Consider the following 19,536-nt stretch of genomic DNA (forward strand, 5'->3'; position numbering starts at 1 on the left):
TCTCCAAAGCTTAAAAGTAAGTTCACAGGATCATTGAAAATAGTTGTGATTTTGAAAAAGTCTAGGAGGTTGAGTAATGGAAAGTTATGAAACATGAACAATGTAGCCCCAGTGAGAGGGTGTCTGGATGATAAAATTTTACCTAGGGACACAAGCCCAACCAGGAATGTTGGTCCAACATTGCGGAATTTAAGTAATAATGATAATTTCACTTAAAATCAGGTGTAGCAAAGTAGAGGAAAGTATTGTTTCTGGTGTAAACTACATAGAAGCAGGTGGGGACATAGAGTGCCACCTCCAAGTAGATTTCAAGATTGTGTTTCTTCAACAACAGAAGTGCCTGTTGATCTTTAGATAAAGTAGCCAGCATGTTAATTTACCTGACTGTAGAGTCTTCTCAAGCTTAATCAGTCTGCGTAATTTTTTCAAATGTTTATTGGTTAGATTTGTATGTGTACTTTTTTGATCTGTGCCCTAATGTGATTCCAAACAGAATCCTTAGATGATGGGCTGCCAATATAAGCCCTGCCTCTCATCTTAGCTGAGCGCTAACTGGGTTGCTGCATTAGTATAAATGAATGTAATTTAGAAGTGTACATCCCTACCATCTCCTGTTTTGGTGGCTACAGACAACCAAGAAGTATACTGTGGTGATATGTCTTTAGATTACTGTAACATGAAAAAAGGACTAAAAATATACCCTAAAAAACGATATCACTTACATATTTCTGAGCATGTTTGATGCTCCTATGTATTGTCAGCCATATGTCATTGGTTATGCCTAAGATTGCCTTTAATACATTTGTGTACACTTCTTTCTATAGTCTTGATTCCGATCTAGAACAAAATGTTTACCTTTTTATTTCTTCTACAGGCAACATGGCAACATGGCACCAGCTACGGGAGTTGGAGAATGAGGTCACATGTTCTATATGTTATGACTATTTTAAGGAACCAGTCATTATAGAGTGTGGGCACAACTTCTGTGAGGGCTGTATAACTCAGTGCTGTGCAGAGTCAAATATCCACTGTCCTCAGTGCCATTCAATGTTCCAAGGAAGAATTCTCCAATCTAACAGGCAGCTTGCAAATTTAGTAAAATTAGTCCAGGAAATGGTTTTAACAAGGAAGAAAAGAGAGGAAGAACACCTGTGTGATAAACATGATGAAGTGCTTTATCTGTTCTGTCGTGAAGATCAACAGACCCTCTGCACAGAATGCATCAAATCTGAAGGCCACATCGATCACACTATTGTGTCCATTGAGGAGGCTTGCCCAGTGTATAAGGTAATTTACAGAATGATCTATAATCATAATTATCAAGTTGTGAGTCTTGCAGAAGTGGCAGCTGGCATTACCATCAAGTTCACTATCCTTGTCCTGGAAATAGGGCAACAATAATTTCAGAACAATGACTATAGACACAGAAATGGTACTACATGAAGACACTCCAGTGGTCGCTGAAAGACTTCATTGAAAATATTCATACCTCTTTTTGACCATACATATATATATATTATATACACAGACACAGAAAAAAACATCAAAACCTATATGTATATATACACTTTGTGGAATGACATTTAAATACCCCCCCAGGCTTTGTCCCTTGGGCAGGCTTGTTATCTCTGCTTTGGGTGTTAAGCTTTGTCGACCTTGATTCTTTCTTGATTCCTACTGTGCTGCATGAATGGCACAAGCTAGCACAGCAGAAGACCAGAAGACACTTTTCAAGTAAACTCTGTCTCTCGTGTGATGAGAATGTCAGTGTAAACTTGAGCCTGCACAGCACTGTAAAAACTTCAGAAACCGGGTGTGTATTTATTACTGCAAAATGTGTCGAGAAACCATGACAGTTCTTGAAATACCTTGACTGTCCATGTTAATCCTGGATGTCTGATCATTCTAACTGGAGGGTCTCTGTCTTATTTAAATTAAGTGGGTAGCGCATGGAAAACTGCCTAAAGTTGGTGACTGCCTGTCTGCCCACCTCATGGCCCTTACTCATCCCCAGCCTTGTTTGCAGGTCAGAAATGTTGTGATTTTCTCAATGGTGGAACCCCTGCCAGTTATGCCACTGTGAAACATCTGGAAGTGAATGTGGTACTGATACCCTACCCACCAGCTGTTTTTCGGTGCATGACCACCATGTACGCCAGAGGAGTTCTGAACAGTAAAATTACAAAAGTTTCACCCACACTCTGGGAGACCACCTGTTGTCCATCAGTTGCATTCTTTTTTTCATTTTCCATGGATAGACACTAGCTTTGAGTTTTAATTTTCAAAAAGTGGAAAAAGTGCTGTCAATCTGCCATGATGCTATCATATGACAGACCGGGCACTATTATTTGTTCTGCTGAAGTGGTATGAGTGGGGGAAGAAGTGCCTTTGGAGAAAACGTTTGCCAACCCTGCAGCCATTTCTTAATAGAGTGGACCATCCACTGCTAGGTCAGTAGAGGCATGGCTCCTCTATTTCAGCCTTATTGACAGCCGGCAAACAAAAATTTAAATGAAGCCATAAGCCAGGGTGAGTTTATGAAAACAATATGTGTAATTGAAAAGTCGTTCTTTGAGGGCAGTAGTTGAATGTTAAAGAGAAATCAGATTTTGTAGAATTCTGGAACTTGGTTATTTTAAGTTTTAAACCAAATGAATGCTGTGATGCAGGAGTGCATGTCATTTAGAGAATCTCATTCAATATATCCTGGTCCTAGTGAGATAAAAAGCACTCTGCTTTCTATCATTGGTTCTCACCAAACTTGGAGAAGAAAGGAGCTTAGGCGTGGTTAACTAGATTAGGTCTGTTAAGGATTGAGTGGGTTTCTGCATCATAAGTGCCAAAAGTTTACATTAAAATTTGGCATATATAGCATAATATGTAGAAACTACACTATACTATGCTACATGTTATACAGTATTACGGTATGTTGAGTTGCACTGTTTTTATATAGCCGTCATCTAGCATTTTTAACAACACTGATGACACTTTTTTTCATCTGGAGGGTGATCATCTGGGAATCAGGTCTCACAACCTGTCAAGTTCAATGAATGGATGTGTATTTCTACCATTAATGGTGCTGTCCAGCTCAAGGAATATTTTATCACAGCTAGCCAGGAAAATGCTGTCAGCTGTCCTCATGTCCTGATTGCAATTACAACTGGGCCCCAGGGCAACTCTGAACTGTCATGGCCCTTCTTGCTCTAAAAAAATGCTGCAGGACAAACAAGATCTGGACAAATGCCCCGTTGCAAAAGTAAAGTTTTTCTTAACCTCCTTTAGTACACCCAAACACCAGGAAAGAGTTGAAATAGGCTATACACTGTTGAAAGTATCAAACTTTCCAACAATTGTGAAAGGGGCATAAGTCAGCACTTAATTTAAGCGGTGGTTGCCTCTGGTGCCCACGGCTCTCACTTTTGGGGACTTGCACTTATTTTTCTACTTTAAATATTAACCCTGATTAAAAGAGAGCAGCACTAATGGGAAAGTCGGAGGAAGACAAAGATGGAAAAACTGTCTCAAAGAGAGAAAGCAGGGAAGAGTAAATTAAAGGGGCAGCAGTGTCTGGTGGGGTATTAAAGAGACCTGAGGTAAATTCAAGACTGCACATGCTTGGTTTTCCACACACTGATTTTTAATGGTACGTCAGAGCAGAGCTTTGGGCACTGGTTCCCATTCTCCCACAAATTACAAGTTAAGCACTGGATTTAGTTCAGCTTGCAATGTTAATTTTTTTTTTTTTTAAATCTGCACTGGCTTACTGTATTCTTCTGTTTACAAGTGATTTAAAAAACTTTTTTTGCCCTAATATTTTAAATGATTAATACTCTGCAGGGACTGCTAGGTCCACTAAGCAATACCATAATATTACCTTTGATTAGAAAAACAACCACAGGGAATGTCTAGCCTCCAACTCACCCATACATCCGCCCAATGCCGGTCTTTTCTTAGCATACTTCCTGCTCACCAGCCTCCCTGTGTGTGGATCAGTCCCTCTTTCAAATATTGTGCTTGTAAGTATGGGGAGACAGATTTTCGAGGTAACATTTATTGAAGTCAGCAGGAGCAAAACAACCTTCTCCCCACGAATGAAAACACAATCTGAGCGCACCCAGAATTCTCCAACCACAGCCTTCTGTACATTCTTCTGGTGTGCATGGATAATGGCATCAGAAGAATGGGCCCAACACACCTTTTCCCTGTACAATAAAACAAAATACAAAAGTTAACATATACCAAAAAAGCCCAATTTACAATAACAACAAAAACTAGGCGAGTGTTGAGGAACATAATAGTACATACACTTCATGGCAAGAAAAGCATAGAGAAATGACTGCAAAATGAATTATAACATTTTTTAGTACTGTAATATATAATCCTTGAACCTAGAAGGCAGCCTGGAGGATCTTTGAGACAGCTTTCCATCAGAGCCTGGGTTCTTAGACTTATCACCCTAGCATACTTTAGACACAGCTATTTTTCCCTTGTTTCACCATCTACCATCCTACAGTTTCACATCCCTTTTGTTGACTCGCACTAACTTCTTGAGATCGGATAACTTAGATTCTCCCTTGTGTAAGATCCTGGAACACTTCAGTCTCACCACATCACCCACATCCACCTTAAGCTCCCCGGAACATTTCTTGAGTTATGCTTGATCATATTTGTTCTGTGCTCCAACCTGTTTTTTACCCACATCCCTTATTTTCTTCTCAGGTAACAAAAACTCACCCATCCATCTCCTCAATAACTTGCAAGTGGGCACACAGAACCTCAGTGAAATGAATAGTGACACACCAGTATTGGCATTGGCTGTGGTGCGCACTGCCACAACAGTTTCTGGAGTTCCATATTGTAGTTAAGCCTGTTAGCCTTGGATAATTGAACATTCGCCTTGACGACTCTGTTAAAACACTCAACAAGACCATTACTCCTAGGCTGATATTGGGATGTCTTGGTGTGCTTAATGCCCATGAACTTCAAGAACTCCTAAAATAGTGCTGAAGGAAACTGACAACCATTGTAGGAAAGCAGTTCATCAGGCACCTCCTTTCTAGCAAGTAGAGATTCAAGATATTTATTACACACGCAAAATTGGGTAGTTTTGAAAATTTGACTTCAGGCCAATGATTATAGTAGTCCATGAGGACAATGCCATACTCTGGTACACTGCTAGACAAAGACATGGGACCTGTGATATCTATCACTAGTTTAACCCATGCCTTGCTTGGAACTTCAAGCGCTTCCACTGGGCTGCAAACTGTTAGCTGTTACTTGTCGCTAACAGCACAACTCATGAAGTCCCTTACAAAATGTTCTCCATGTTTTTCTAAAGCAGGCCACCAGAAGTCTTCTCTTACCCTCCTCTTCATGGCACGCATGCCTATGTAGCCTTCATGAGCTAATGAGAATACCTTGGCTCTCATAGCATCGGGAACTACTAAAAAAGATGATCGATATATTAATCCATTAACAACCAATAACTCATCAAAACATGTTTATACTTACTGATAGCACCTTGGTCAGAATTCCCTCCTGACCACACCTTGCTTATGTCCTTCATGACCTCTTTGAATTCTTAGTCTACTTCATAGGCATATCTCTATTCCTGTTCTGATATGGCACATTCAAAATGATCCTCTATACTTCAAATTATCTCAGAGGCACCATCCTTGTCTTCCTCATCTACACTATTGTCTTCATAACAGGATAGCCTGGATAGGCAGTACATCAACAAATTCTTCTTACCTGGAAATATTCAACACTATAGTTATGTTCCAGAAGTCTATATTGCCATTTAGCAATCCTGGAAGTAGCTTTCTCCCCCCTCATTCAGTAAAGAGTTGGACCAAAGGTTTATGATCAACATCTATGATAAACCTCAAACCTCACAAGTAAGGCCTAAAATGTGTGATGCCTCACCAGCAGGCTAAAGCTTCCAATTCACTCAAGGAATAAGTAAGTTCACTTCCTCGTAAGCTTCTAGAAGCAAATGCCAAAACGTCATCCTTGCCCCCTCTGTGCTGCATGAGCACAGCCCCTAATCCCCTTTGACTAGCATCAGTCATGATTATAGTTTGGTCCCTGGTGTCAAAAGCCTTAAGGGGAATGTTGTGTCCTACTTCCTGTTTGATCTGGTCAAACTCTTTAGCTCATTCATTATCCCAATTGAACCTAACTTTCTTTGTAAGAAGACACCTAATGTTAAAGGTATTGGTAGCTCAATTGGGGACAAACCTGACATAAAATTCCATGAGCCCCAGAAAGAGCTTATCCTTATCACACGGAACACAAAATGTCTCTATCACGTTTACTAAGCTGGCTTTGTGTTCCGCCCCTTCACAAGACAACCTGTGACCCAAATACTCTACTCTGGGCACACTCAGTCTTCACTTGTCGATGCCAAGAGTCACATCCATTGTTTCAACAAGGATAAAACCTGGTATAGCCTGTCATTGTGCTGGTCCTGGTCAGCACCATACACCAGCACATCATCCTGAAAAGCAATTAATCCGGGCAGCCCTTTGAATATGCTCTCTACAATCCTCTAGAAGACTGCAGGACCAGTAGCAAGTCCAAAGAGCATGTGCTTGATTTGGAAGAGACCTTCCAGTGTAATGAAATCTGTGAAATGCCTGCAATCAGTGTGAAGATACATTTTGTGATATGCTGATGTGATATCCAGCAGGCTGAACCATTTACGCCCCCTTGAGGGTGGAAGTGATTTGTGTAATATCTGGTAAGGGATATTGATCTACCCATATGTGCTCATTGAGATCATGTCCACACATATACGTAAGGTGCCATAAGCGTTTTGGCAAGAGCCCCCGGTGCCACCCAGTCAGAGGACTCAATTGGTTCTACCACACACCTGGCAAACAACTTGTCACATTCTTGCTTTAGTTCTGACTGCAAAGCTAAAGGGACTCTTCAGACCTTGTGCACTACCGCTTGGGTTCTCTTAACCAATCTTATTTGATGTTAAAAACCTTCAAAAAAATCCAGTTTCTTCCTGAAAACCGCAGGATACATTAACTCCCATGTCTCCCCCTTGACTGTTTATACCTGGAATTAGTCCTTTTTTATTATGACTTGATGGGGATTGCTGGGATCCAGTATGATACCTAGATTTCCCTGATCCTTCCATCCCAAACAACATCCATCATCCCTTGCCACAAATGTAACACCTTGAGACTTTCTACTCCTGAATTCGAAGTCAGCATCAAATTCACCAATAACATCAATGACTTTACCACCATTGCCCACAAGGCATAAAGAAGACCCTCTTTGGTCCAGAATTCAGTATAGCTCCTTCCAAACTTTCTCACTGATTAAAGTGGACAGAGACCCTGAGTCTGCTAAAGCTCAGACATCCACACCATTAATGTTCACTCAACACAGTAGTCTTCTTGATCCTTGCAGACTAATACCACAAATGTCCTCTGTATGTTCTTCATCCATGATAGTGAAGATCTGATCATCCTCACAGGATGACGACATACCTTCAGTGGACAGTTTTACGTTGCGCACTTTCCTCAATGAACCTTTGACAACTGGGGCCGTATTATGCATTGACATTGTTTGTGCCCGGTGCACCTTTTAAAAAACAATGGCAATGTGCCCTATTAGGATGTATGGGCTGCCCCCAGGGCGCCCGAACGCATGCTGCCATGGGGGCAGCGCATTCATGTGAAAACACAGTGCAGGCAGTACCTACCTGCACTTTTACAAGGGAATAGCGATCCCTGCCTGCAGAAGGCTACTGTAAGGAGGTGCACTGACAGTGCAGCACCTTTTAAATGGCACACTGTAATTGTACCTCCTGAGGCTTCTTTGCCTCTGCACCCACATCTGGAATATGGCGCGGGTGCAGAGTCAAAGAATTTCCTTCATTTGCATAGGGCACGCCCCTATGCAAATGATGGAACACCCTCTGAAAGTAGTGCTGGTGCTTTAAGTGTGCCAGTGCTATCGGTATTAGTGAAGTATGTGCCCCCTTCTATAATACTGAAGTGCCCTGGGCACAAACGCCCGTTGCACCCCAGTGACACCTATTGTAATACAGCCCCTAATCTACACACCCTTGCAAAATGTCCCTTTTTTGAGCATTTGACACATATTTTGTCCATGGCTGGACACACTTTGGCATTCCCAGATGATTCGTATTGCCACATCTATAACACTCTAACCGTTTTGCAGCTGAGATTTTGCTCCTATCGTTCCTGTCAGACTTCTTTTAGACCATCGTCTCCTTTGTTTTCTTGTACTTGCTTTTGACCACTAGGATATTTTGAGGTTGCATCTTCGCATCAGTTAACGTCAGCTGTTCAATATATGAGGTGGTACTTTCTATTGTTGATATCTCTGAAGCTTTTAGCAACATCAAATCAGGTTTAAACAGCAGGGGATCTTGTACCTTCCCATTGCTAGTCTTTTCAACTAAGAAATCCTTTATCATTTCTTCTTCAAATGCTTTGAATTCACAAGAGGCTGCTAAAATGCGTAATGGACCAACATAACAGAATGCCGATTTTCCCGGTAATTGTACCCTTTTGTAGAATTTATGTCTCTCCAACGTAAATTCTTACACGCTTTGAAACTTGCATTCTGGGATTAATGACTGTAGCATACTCATCTTCTACCCCATCACCCTCACCTTCGACTATGAGAACCATTTCCTTTTGGATGTGTTTCAAATGTTGCAACCCTCTGAACCCAAGCAATGCCTAAAAAAGGCATATTTTTTCGTGTGTGTGAAAGACTCCCCCTTGAAGACATGCTTCAAATCCTTCCTTCCACCTCTCCAATTTCATTCAGGAGTTGCTGGATTTGGAATAAATGCTTCCGGTGGCGCTATCGCTTGTTGCATGTTGCTCTAATCCTTGGAATATAATGAAAGAAAGACAAAGTAATGTAGTTGAGTTGGTGTACATGTCACTAGAAATATACACACATTTGAATCTGGTGTGCGAATCATGTTTGAGTAGCCCCATAAGACTGTAAGTCAATTGCACCTATACCAATGCTTGTTGATTAGGATGATGGCAGGCCAAAGAGTGCCTTTTCAAAAAAGTGCTAGTATGCTGTCACCGAACGAATGCATGCATTCAAAGCAGTGTGAATTAGCATTGCTCACAAACGTCAACATCGTCTGAGCACCCACTGAAAGCATGAAATGCCAATGCTTGCTAAGTTTGAAAGGCTTGGTGTGCGTGTCACCAAAATGAATGCACGCATTCAAAGAGGTGTGCCAATCTGCGAGAGTCAACACTGATCCCAAACTAAGAAGGCTGCCTCGCAAAAGAGGCATTATGACGTTGGGGCATGCGCTGAATGCCGAAGACACGCTGAAAGTCGGGGTGCTGGCACGTGCTAGAAACTAACAATACTGCACTCGACTGCGCATTTGTTTCCCAGCTCTTTAAGTGAAATTTCTCACAGTATCTTGAGATGGGGTAATGTGTGCCTCACAACACCCCTCATGCCATGTAGCAGAACAGGAAAGCTTCTCTCGCAAGTGTACTAAGTTCTCTGCTATGCGTGGATAATGAGACCAGCAGAATGTAAGGAATGAACCCAACACTGTTCCAACCTTAATGTGCTTATTTTCACTCGGTATGCCTATTTTAGAGGCAATCCACTCAATCTATGCGCTCCCACTTTTGCCCAGATAAGTTTAGAATACACCCTTCCCATTTCCAATATGGCAGCCGTATTCACAACACATACCCATCTGTCCATGCTGGTGAATTTTTTCAAATACTTCCGGCTCAATAATCCTGCCTCACCCCACTTTACTGAATTGAGTGTGTTTCCTGAAAGCAGCTAGCATTGCTCGACCAACTTTGGATTTACAGGTACACTCTACGGCAGTGTTGAAGCCCCCATTTTACGCCGCCTTTAAAAGCCTCAAATTTTAGCCTAGCGCGCCAACGTCTAAGCATCTAGCCACCTTTCTGCCCTTTTTTTCAGCCTGCTGTCTACACTTCATTATACCAAACGTCCATGCTCTGGGTATTTAGGTAAGCAATGCTGAGTTCCTTTTCCTTTTCCTGGTCTCCCTTATAGGTTTATCTCTCTTTAACATTTTAAGATCTGCCTTCCCATCCCCCCAGGTACATTTCCAATTAAATTAAACCCACTTTTTATTATATGTACTACCACCATGTCTATTGGCACAGATACTAATGCGCCTTGTATCTACAATTTTACTTTTTTAGCCGTTACTTTGGATGAGTATCTACTGTATTTATAATTTCAGCTCAATATTACAAGCACGCCTTTGAGTACTTTACTAGTTTCTAAGCCGTTCCCATCGTAATCCTCAATGTGTTTTTAACACCTTTACTTTAATATCTATTTGGCACACCAACTTTAATGTCCCACAAAATGAACTTGATGATCCCCTAGATGCATACAAACCTCTTACTGCTCTATTGCCTCCCACTAACTGTTACTTTTGCTAATTGCAGGCATACACACTTTCTTCATTTGCCATTGTAGGTTTTGATGTAAATATCCCACCAGATACTCTGTACAAGCCCTGACATGGGTTATTACACCTTGATGCAAATACTTACTATGAAACCTTCCCCCCCACTCCATATTTTTTTCCTCCACACCATCATCCTGACTATTTTAATGTCAATCCTTGATGATCAATGATATCTGTGTTTCTTTCAAACTTTTGGAATCCATATGAAAACCCCACTTTCCGGCACTCGTATGTATATGTTCCAAAAATGACACAATTGTTACCAACCATATACGTACTTTTGACTTCTTGTTGCTGTATAATATTGGTGCAATTTCAAATCATACTTATCTGTTTTCAACTTCCAGATTTTTTTGTTTTTATATTTTGGAAAAACTGAATGTTATTTTTCAAATCTATTTTTCCTGACTTGTATTTACACATTTTACTGTAATTGACAGACTGTATTGTATTTGACTCACACCTGGACCCATGACACCTCAGCATTGGGTCACACTTAGCTTTCTTAATTACATACTATTTCTATTTTCCACATATTGCTTTGTTGTATACACTATCTTCCACACAATTCAAACACTCTGTGGGTTGGGTACCCAATCTGTCCTTCTTAAATTCTGTACAAAACATTTTAATATTGAACTCTGTCCTGCACGGACACTTTTCTCTGACTTCAAACCCTGCACCTAATTCTACTCCAGGACCATCCCACTCCCTGTCCCTCACTCTCTCTCAGTAATGAACACACCCCTTTTAACAGCCTTGAAAAAAGCCCCAGGCCTGCGTGCCATTGTGAATGAAACACGTTTTCAGAATTAACAAAATTCAAAACAACGACCCATCGTTAGTTTTTCCATTCGGAAATGTCATCAAAAACGGAATATTTGGTCCAGCTCTATCCATCTTCCTTAAGCATGGATACCTAGAGTCTGGAAATGGCAGAGGATTCATGAGAAGTGCACAGCCAAACCCAAGTCAGTGGTCTAGCTTATACCTAAAAGCCAAAGCCCAATCAGTCACTTGATGGGCTGGGAAGGTGCACATGGGAGGTAGAAAAGAGAGCACTGGTCCATAATTGGAAATGGACATATTGTGTTAGGGCGATAACCTTGATAGGCGCTTAGGACAGCCAGTTACCTCAGCACCAATAGAACTTTAAAAACTGTATAATGTCTCCCCCTATTTCCAACTGTCTCTTTTAGCAATGGGGATAAACCAATCTTTTATTTTGGGTATTTATTATAAAAACATTTTTAATTTCACTTGATATAAGGCTGTTGACAAGCTAGGGAAGTACTGGCTAACATTGTAAAGGAGGTGGACCCTAAATACACATGTGTCTGGTCTGGGTATTTTAACACTAGTAAGTGCAGCTACTCGGGAATGAGTGTTTGTGGATTCACCGACATTACGGGGTCCAACTTGGTCCAACCAACATCATTTCCCACACGATAGCTATGGGAAAAAGCTTAATGACCTATATATAATCTTCACATTTTTTTAACTAGTGGGGAAGAGGGCAAATCACCAAAACCAACCTTTAAAGGTAGAGGCAACCCAACATGTATTAACCACATTATATTGTCCACCACTTTCCTGAAACATTGTGCCTCAATCCATACTGAATTCACTAAAGACAGCGACCATGCTTCCCTGACCCTGTCCATAAGTGGTAAAACAAACTGGCCTGAGGATAAATTACTGTTACCAAATATAGCTATAGCTGGGACAAACAGTATTTGCATAAAATGGACAGGGATAAATGAAGATATCATGCTGCAAAAGGTTGTCAAAGACAACAGAGAAAGCTTCGCCATCTGTACTGAGATTAACACCTCTCCTGACATGGTTATGGCCGCATTTGATAAAATTACTATGGCAATAGCCTCTAATCTAAAAAAAGACAGCTCTATGAATAAGAGGCAGACAAAAAGTTGGTTTAAACATGACTACACCCGGGCTAAACAAGAATTAAATAAGGCCCTACAAATACCACCTAGAGACAGGATAGAAATCAAATGATACAAAATACTATATAAACATGCCTTAAAACGAAGGAAGGAAGAGGTACGAAAGGAGGCTTGGTCGAAAATGAATAAGTAAATACAAAGAGGCCTACAAGGAGTTGGCCTAACGGCTAGGGCGCTCGACCTCGGACCTGGGGAACTGGGTTCGAGTCTCAGTAACGACGCTGAACATCCTGTGATTATGGGTAAATCACTTAATCTCCCGTGCCTAACAAAAAATGAATGTAACGTAACTGGTGCTATGTAAAAGCGCTCTGATACCTGATTGGATTCGGGTCAAGTTTGCGCTATATAAAACTTTGGAAAAAAAAAAAGAGGGAACTCTCTTTCACTGAAATCTACTTACAGTCAAGTGCACAATCAACCACAGTTATCTATTATATTATGCATACATATATACCCAACTCAATAGAAACACAGATCTGAACCCAAAAAGCAACCATATGTTGCACAAAGATAAAGAGCTCAAATGTGTACCATAATCTGGGTTTATTAGAAATCATTAGTAAAAATTAGCAAGGAGAAAAAGTTTTTTTACACAAATTCATACATTAAAAACATTAGAAAAACATCATGAGAGCCAAAGAAATATATGTGAAATGCTTAAATTCATCAGACAAAGGTTACTCCCAACCGGAATCAAGTGTATAAGACACCATCCGTCTATTCACTCATTGGTTGCATTAGACATTAAGTTGTTCCTGGATATAACCCAATATAAAAGTACAAGCGTCGACGCATGAATTATTGAAGAATCACCTTCATCAGGACATGTATAGAGCTTGTCTCTCTCTCAACAGGTTACATTTAAAATATACCTAATTGAAACAAAAAAGATATATATATATATATACAATGAGTATCACCTATAATCAATTTTTAAAATCATTGGTTATACTTATTATTTCATTTATTGCAAACCCCTCCCACATCTTAAAAACACTGTATGCAGTTTAACTATGCACTGCACATGGCTTACAATCTATTATACCTAGTAATTGAGACAACTCAAGGTTTCTTTGCTAAAAATCCCTCCCGCATTCTGTCAACCGTTTGCACAACACAGTATACAATTTAGATGTACAAATAATACTGATTTCTTAAAGAGAATTATATATAAACAAATGAATAACCTATCACATGACCTCTGTCACAATTATCTTAAGGTCTATTATCCGCGTGTCCATACAGTTGTTTAGCGGGTTCAGCATTACCACAGAATTATTCAAACACGCATACACATAAACAATCTCACAGTAAAATACATACTCTTAATTCTGTATAAAAGAAGGAAGATGATTATATAATCGATCCTTCCAGATGGACTTTAAAAGTTACGCATGGTCTGGTTAGATCAACTGTATCTTCACCTACTTGATGGGCGTAATCCTAATAAGGAAACAATGTTAAAATATCTAAATACTGCCCCTATCCAATCTATGGGGTTTAGATGTTACTACAGTCAGTCACTAATGTCAACCTAGGTTTTTTGCAATATGGCAAAAATGAAATTAAAAAGATTTACATGGAGAAACAAAGCCAAGAAAGAGCTAGTAGGGATGAGAAAAAACTGAGTGTATCAAGATATAAGGCTAGTAAAGCTGTTTGCTCTACCTGACTAGTCAAAGTCACAAATACCCAGGACAGATTTTACCTGACAAGGTTACGGTTGGGCACTGTCCATGAACTATTGGATTTTCCAAAGCATGAAAGATAGCAGAAAATAGTTTACAGATGCCCATGTGATGGGAAAGCCATCAAGTCCATGATGCACTTTATGCTGTTCTGCAAGTTTTATCAAGACAGAAGGAGAATATTTTTACGGCCAATCTTCATTTGTAGGGATGCCATGAAATGTATTTGTACCTTCGACAATGAATTAGCTTGCCGAGCTGTCATGGGATATATAAGCCGGGCTATCCAAAGATGGAAATCACTTGCATCTTTAGACAACCTAGTCTATGAAACTGATTGAAAGATGATTTTAGGCTGATAATAATTTTCAAAATCTAGGGAAAAACATGATATTTTTCAAATGAAGTTTTAACTATCAATTGGAAGAGTTTTAATTTTATCCACGAAGTGTTCTCTATTTTATGTACTTTTTTGGTCCATTGATAGAAGTTTTTTAATCTTATGTATGATGTTTTTTATCTCATGCAATTTTATGGATTGATAAAAAGATTCCAAATAAAGTTATTATGAAAGACAGCCAGTTACGTGTGGTTTGGATCCTGCAGTGTCCCTCTTTGTCTGTCTCCACCAGTCTCTGAGTTTCAGACCAGTTTTCCTAATGAAAATACCAATAAACCAAAATAAATTGGAATGCTCTACAACCCATAAATATCCCCTGTCTGCCAGGGACCGACTAGTTCTACCACCTGATGTTACACCTTATGTGGTCATCTTGGCAAATGTCCTGCCCACAGAGTTTCTGCAACATGAAACATAGGACTCATTGAGGAATAAAGCTCTCAATTGGTTACATTCTAAAGTGGGGTTGGGGGAACCCTCTTTGCAGATTTTAGGATGGCCAGATGGGTTGGGTAGGTTGGCAGAGATAGCAAAGTATTTCAAGGTGACTGTGTGGTCCTCACTTTTAAATCCCCAGGACTGGTTTACAACATACTGGGATGGGCCAAGTCTATGTGTCCAATCTGAAACCACATCACAGTCCTGCCACTTGGATTCTTCTATGAGCCCCCTAGCCAATTGTTCAGTCAGCCAAATGTTTTGTCACAAGATTTTCCCAGACTCAATGTACCCTGCAACAATCACCTACTGGGGTAGATTGACTAAAAGATAAACCATTGGTGGCCACCGCAATGCAAAATGTCAATCCTACAATCTCGACCTCTATACAGCCAGACATGACCTTTGATGCTTAAATGATCTCGACATTATCCCTACCAGGCAAGTAGTTAATTGTGGATTCTGTGCCCCTAGATCCAAACAACACCACTGTTTTATCCTGGAACGTAGCGGGACTGCGTAGTAAGCTTAACTCTCCCGAGTGGCTTAGTTGTATAGCTAACTTTACTATTGTCTGTTTTCAAGAAACTTGGGTGGTTGAACCTTGTCACCTTAATGGTTTTAAAACTTTCAACTCTCTAGTAATTCCATCTAGACATGGTAGAAATAGAGGCGGTCTTTGCACTTATGTGTCAAACAAACTACCGTCCACTACTGTAAACTTTAAGACACCTAGTACTTTCTATCAAATTGTTAGTTTTGATTTCTCTGCATTTCTCAAACTGATTGTAATTAATTTCTAAAATAATGCCTGCAATCCAGAAATATTGCCCATGCTGACCTCACTCAATACTGATCTGGAATCCACTTTTGCGAAGGTGATGAGGGAAACATTTTACTCTGGGTGGGGGATTTTAACATCCAGCTCTGTAATTTGTCCTCAAAAAAAATATGTGGTATCGTTTCACCATTAAATGAAGATACCACGCAATTCTTAAATGCAAATGATGGTAAGAAGCTCAACAAGCATATCTTTAAATATGATCTAGGTTTCAGTACCGAGTTTGGTAATAGCCCAACCGATGTATTTTGTACTTTTGATGGCATCATGGGCAAAAGGGCTATAGAGTTTCTACTCTTCCTGAACCGTTACTCAGCACTCATCACCAACTTTACTTTACATGACTGTGCAATGAGTGATCATTATCCTCAGAGCTTAGTGTTAAACTCTGGGTTAGTAAAAGATCAGAGGGTCAATCACCACATTCTAGCCGTGGAGAATTTAGAGCTCTCACAAATTAATGGGTATACGTTAGTCTATGATTAACCCAACTGACTTCCTAGAGAACTTAATCCAGCAGCAAAAGAGTGACTTTGATGTCTGTTTGGATTCTATGGAGGAGGCCTCTGCTATCGTGGAGTCTTTCAGACAAATTACCCGTGCTATTAAAGGGGGGTTAACATCCAGGCAGAAGTCAAGAATGGCAAAGAGGAAGGGTTGGTTTGATCATGCATGCATTGAGACCCATAAAAAACGTATAGGATCTCTGAAAAACAATCCCAGGAACAATGAGGAGGTTAAGCACTGGAGACGGGAATATAGGCTTATCTTAAAAAATCGCAAAACAGCACTAAAAGAGAAAACTTGGGGGAAATTGTATGAGGCTAGCCGTAGTAACACCACCACTGCATTTTGTTGTGTAATTAACTACCCTTTTTTCAGTGAAGGTGATAAACCAAAAACAGAGGCTGTAGTGACTTAAGAGGAATATGCCTCTTTTTTCCGCATTCCCTCACCCCGCATGTTGTTACTGCGCAGTTGTTACAATGACCACGGTGTAACAACGCATACTATTACCCAGCAAGTCGTAACAACGACTTGCGGAGGGGGGCGCTGGATGTTGAAATAGTATCATTTACAATTCCAACTCCAGTCTGTGCGGACAGTAGGGAAGGTGTTGGATTTAAAATCCAACACCTTCTCCCCCTCCGCAAGTCGTTGTAACGACTTGCGGGGTAATGGTATGCGCTTATACATCGCAGTCATTTTAACGACCACGTTGTAACAACATGTGGGGTGATGGATGCGTAGTAAGGGGTATTGGCCCTGAAGAAGACTGGATAACACATTTTTACACCTTATATTCGGCTACTACAGATTGTGCTGCTGCCCAACCAGTTTTAATCCCTGCAATAGCTCCCCCGGTACTCACTCCCCCACCTGATTGGTCTGCCCTGAACTTCACCCTTGAAGAGGTTTCCCTCGTTATCAGCTCGAGTAAGGGAAATAAAGCACCGGGGTCAGATGGGGTCCCAATTGACCTGTTTAGAGCAAATATTGATCTTTGGGGCCCCCTCCTTACCCACGTCCTTAGATCCTATCAGAGTACGAGGTTTCCTTTGAGTTGTGCAGAGTCCCAGATCGTACCTATGTTTAAAAAAGGTGATCAAAATTGCCCATCGCACTACAGACCAATTTCTTTATTAGATTCGTTGGTAAAGGTGGTTGGCCACATTCTTTTAGCCAGATTACAAAATTGGGCAGATTACAATAATAAGATCTCTGATCTACAATATGGCTTCCGTCAGGTAATTGGTACCACGAAGAAAGCTATCATTTGAATTTGCTATTGGGTAAATGTGCACATATCAAAAGTTGTAATTTATGTATGGTATTTGTTGACTTATCATCTGCTTTTGACTGTGTAATCCATGATAAACTGTGGTCAGTGATGAGTACAATGGGTATTGATTGCACCATTATTAACCGTTTAAGACACCTATGTGCAAATAGCTACGCAAGGGTACATTTTGGTATAAAAGGCGAGTGTACTTCGCCAAGGGTGTGTACTTTCCCCTTTTTTATTCAATTTGTAAATTAATAACCTGGGTAATACACTGGCTAGTACGTGTGCGGACTTGCTACAAGTTAAGAATCGGACAATACCCGTTCTGCTTTATGAGGATGACGAGGTACTTATGGTGCACACCCCCTTGGCTTTGCAGCATCTCCTTGACAGTTTTGTCCTATTTATGGATAATCTGGGGCTACGTATCAACATAAGCAAGACATTTGTCATGACAGTGGGCTATAATGCAGCTAAGTGTCATAATATTTATATAGGAAAGGATAATTTACCTCAAACGTCAACCTTTTCTCATTTGGGAATTTTATTTGATTGTGAAAGGACTTGGAAAAGTGCTGTTAATTCTAGAAGATTACAATTTATAAGATCTATTATGGCCCTTCACAATTTTGGTAGGAAGTTGGGAAATATATAAAACCAAAAGAATTGTTAACCAGATATTATGCAAAATGTAGAACTATTGCAATAAATGGGTCTGGAATATGGGGACATGGGAAAGTTGAATCAATACAGGCGGTGGAAAACTTATTTTTTAAAAAGCTTTAGCACTTCCTTCCAGTTGATCAAATCATGTATGTCACTCTGAATTGGGAGCTCATTTTTTAATAGACCTGGTCAAGATTCAGCCAGTCCTGCTCTGGCTCAAAATATGGACCTCGCACTACATGGACTTGAACCGAGCCATAATCAAGGACTGTTGTGATTCAGAACTTGCCTTAAAGATTCCTTGGTTAAAGTTTATTAAGAACTTTATGACAGGTATTGGTAGTCCGGAACTTTATGATCAACCTGAAACCTTGTCAAACATTTCGAGGAAAGCACTAAGATCAGAGTGCCTAAACCAAATTGAGGATTTAAGACTGTGGGGCCGATTCCGATTTTGGCCGGAAGGGCACTGAACGATGGTGGGAACCCTTCCGATAGAATTGGAACGTGCCGGCCGGATTCCTTTCTGACCGAGCCATTCCAATGGGCTCGGTCAGAAAGGAATCCAACTCAGATTTCTGGATGGCTGATGACAGGCTCAGAGAGCCCATCCGCCATCCAGAAATCCCTCATTACTCCCCCGGCCGCCTCTTTACGACCGACGGAGTACGATGGCAGTTTTTCACTGCCTTTTCGTGCTGGTCTTTCCGGCACAAAAAGGCAGTCGGAAACTGTCTTCGGGGACCCCCAGTAGGGCCCCCATGGGTGCAAGGCTGCCAAATGGCGGCCTGGGGGCACCTATGGTGCCCCTCTGTGGATCCCTGCACCGTTTGGCAGGCACCTTGGGGTGCTGGCCACAGGGAGCGGGGATGAACTGCACCCCTGCTTTTCACAATGCAAGCATGCATTCCACTCGGAGTGCATGCTTACATTGTGAAGTATACGAGTGCGATCGAACCTTGTTCGGTCGCATCGTACTTGCAGGGCCGTAACCGACGACAGCAGGTCGGTCGGTTACGGCTCCTGACCGATGTCGGATGGACCTGAGTCCATCCGACATCGGAATCGGCCCCTGTGTGTGGAACTGGCCAAACCAACTGTGCACTACAATCAAATGGTTTTGACCACCTTTTCCATGCAACCTTACCTTTTTAACTTATTAACGCTCAACACAGATTTGTTTGAACACGTTTTAGGTTAAATATATTCCACCGCCTGATAAGCTTCCCAATCGTTAATAATTGGTCTA

General features: G+C 40.8%; 1 protein-coding gene across 1 annotated transcript in view; it reads left to right on the top strand.

Annotated features, from left to right (window-relative positions):
- The first annotated feature begins 879 nt into the window (after positions 1–879).
- Positions 880–19,536, top strand: part of LOC146856924 (E3 ubiquitin-protein ligase TRIM39-like) — a 243,182-nt gene continuing 224,525 nt past the window's right edge. Inside the window, exon 1 of the mRNA XM_085647006.1 lies at positions 880–1,287. Within this exon, the coding sequence (XP_085503132.1) occupies positions 880–1,287 (408 nt within the window). The remainder of the gene's footprint in view (positions 1,288–19,536) is intronic.

The sequence above is a fragment of the Triturus cristatus genome, chromosome 3_2, assembly GCF_964204655.1.
Source record: "Triturus cristatus chromosome 3_2, aTriCri1.1, whole genome shotgun sequence".
Lineage (NCBI taxonomy): Eukaryota > Metazoa > Chordata > Amphibia > Caudata > Salamandridae > Triturus > Triturus cristatus.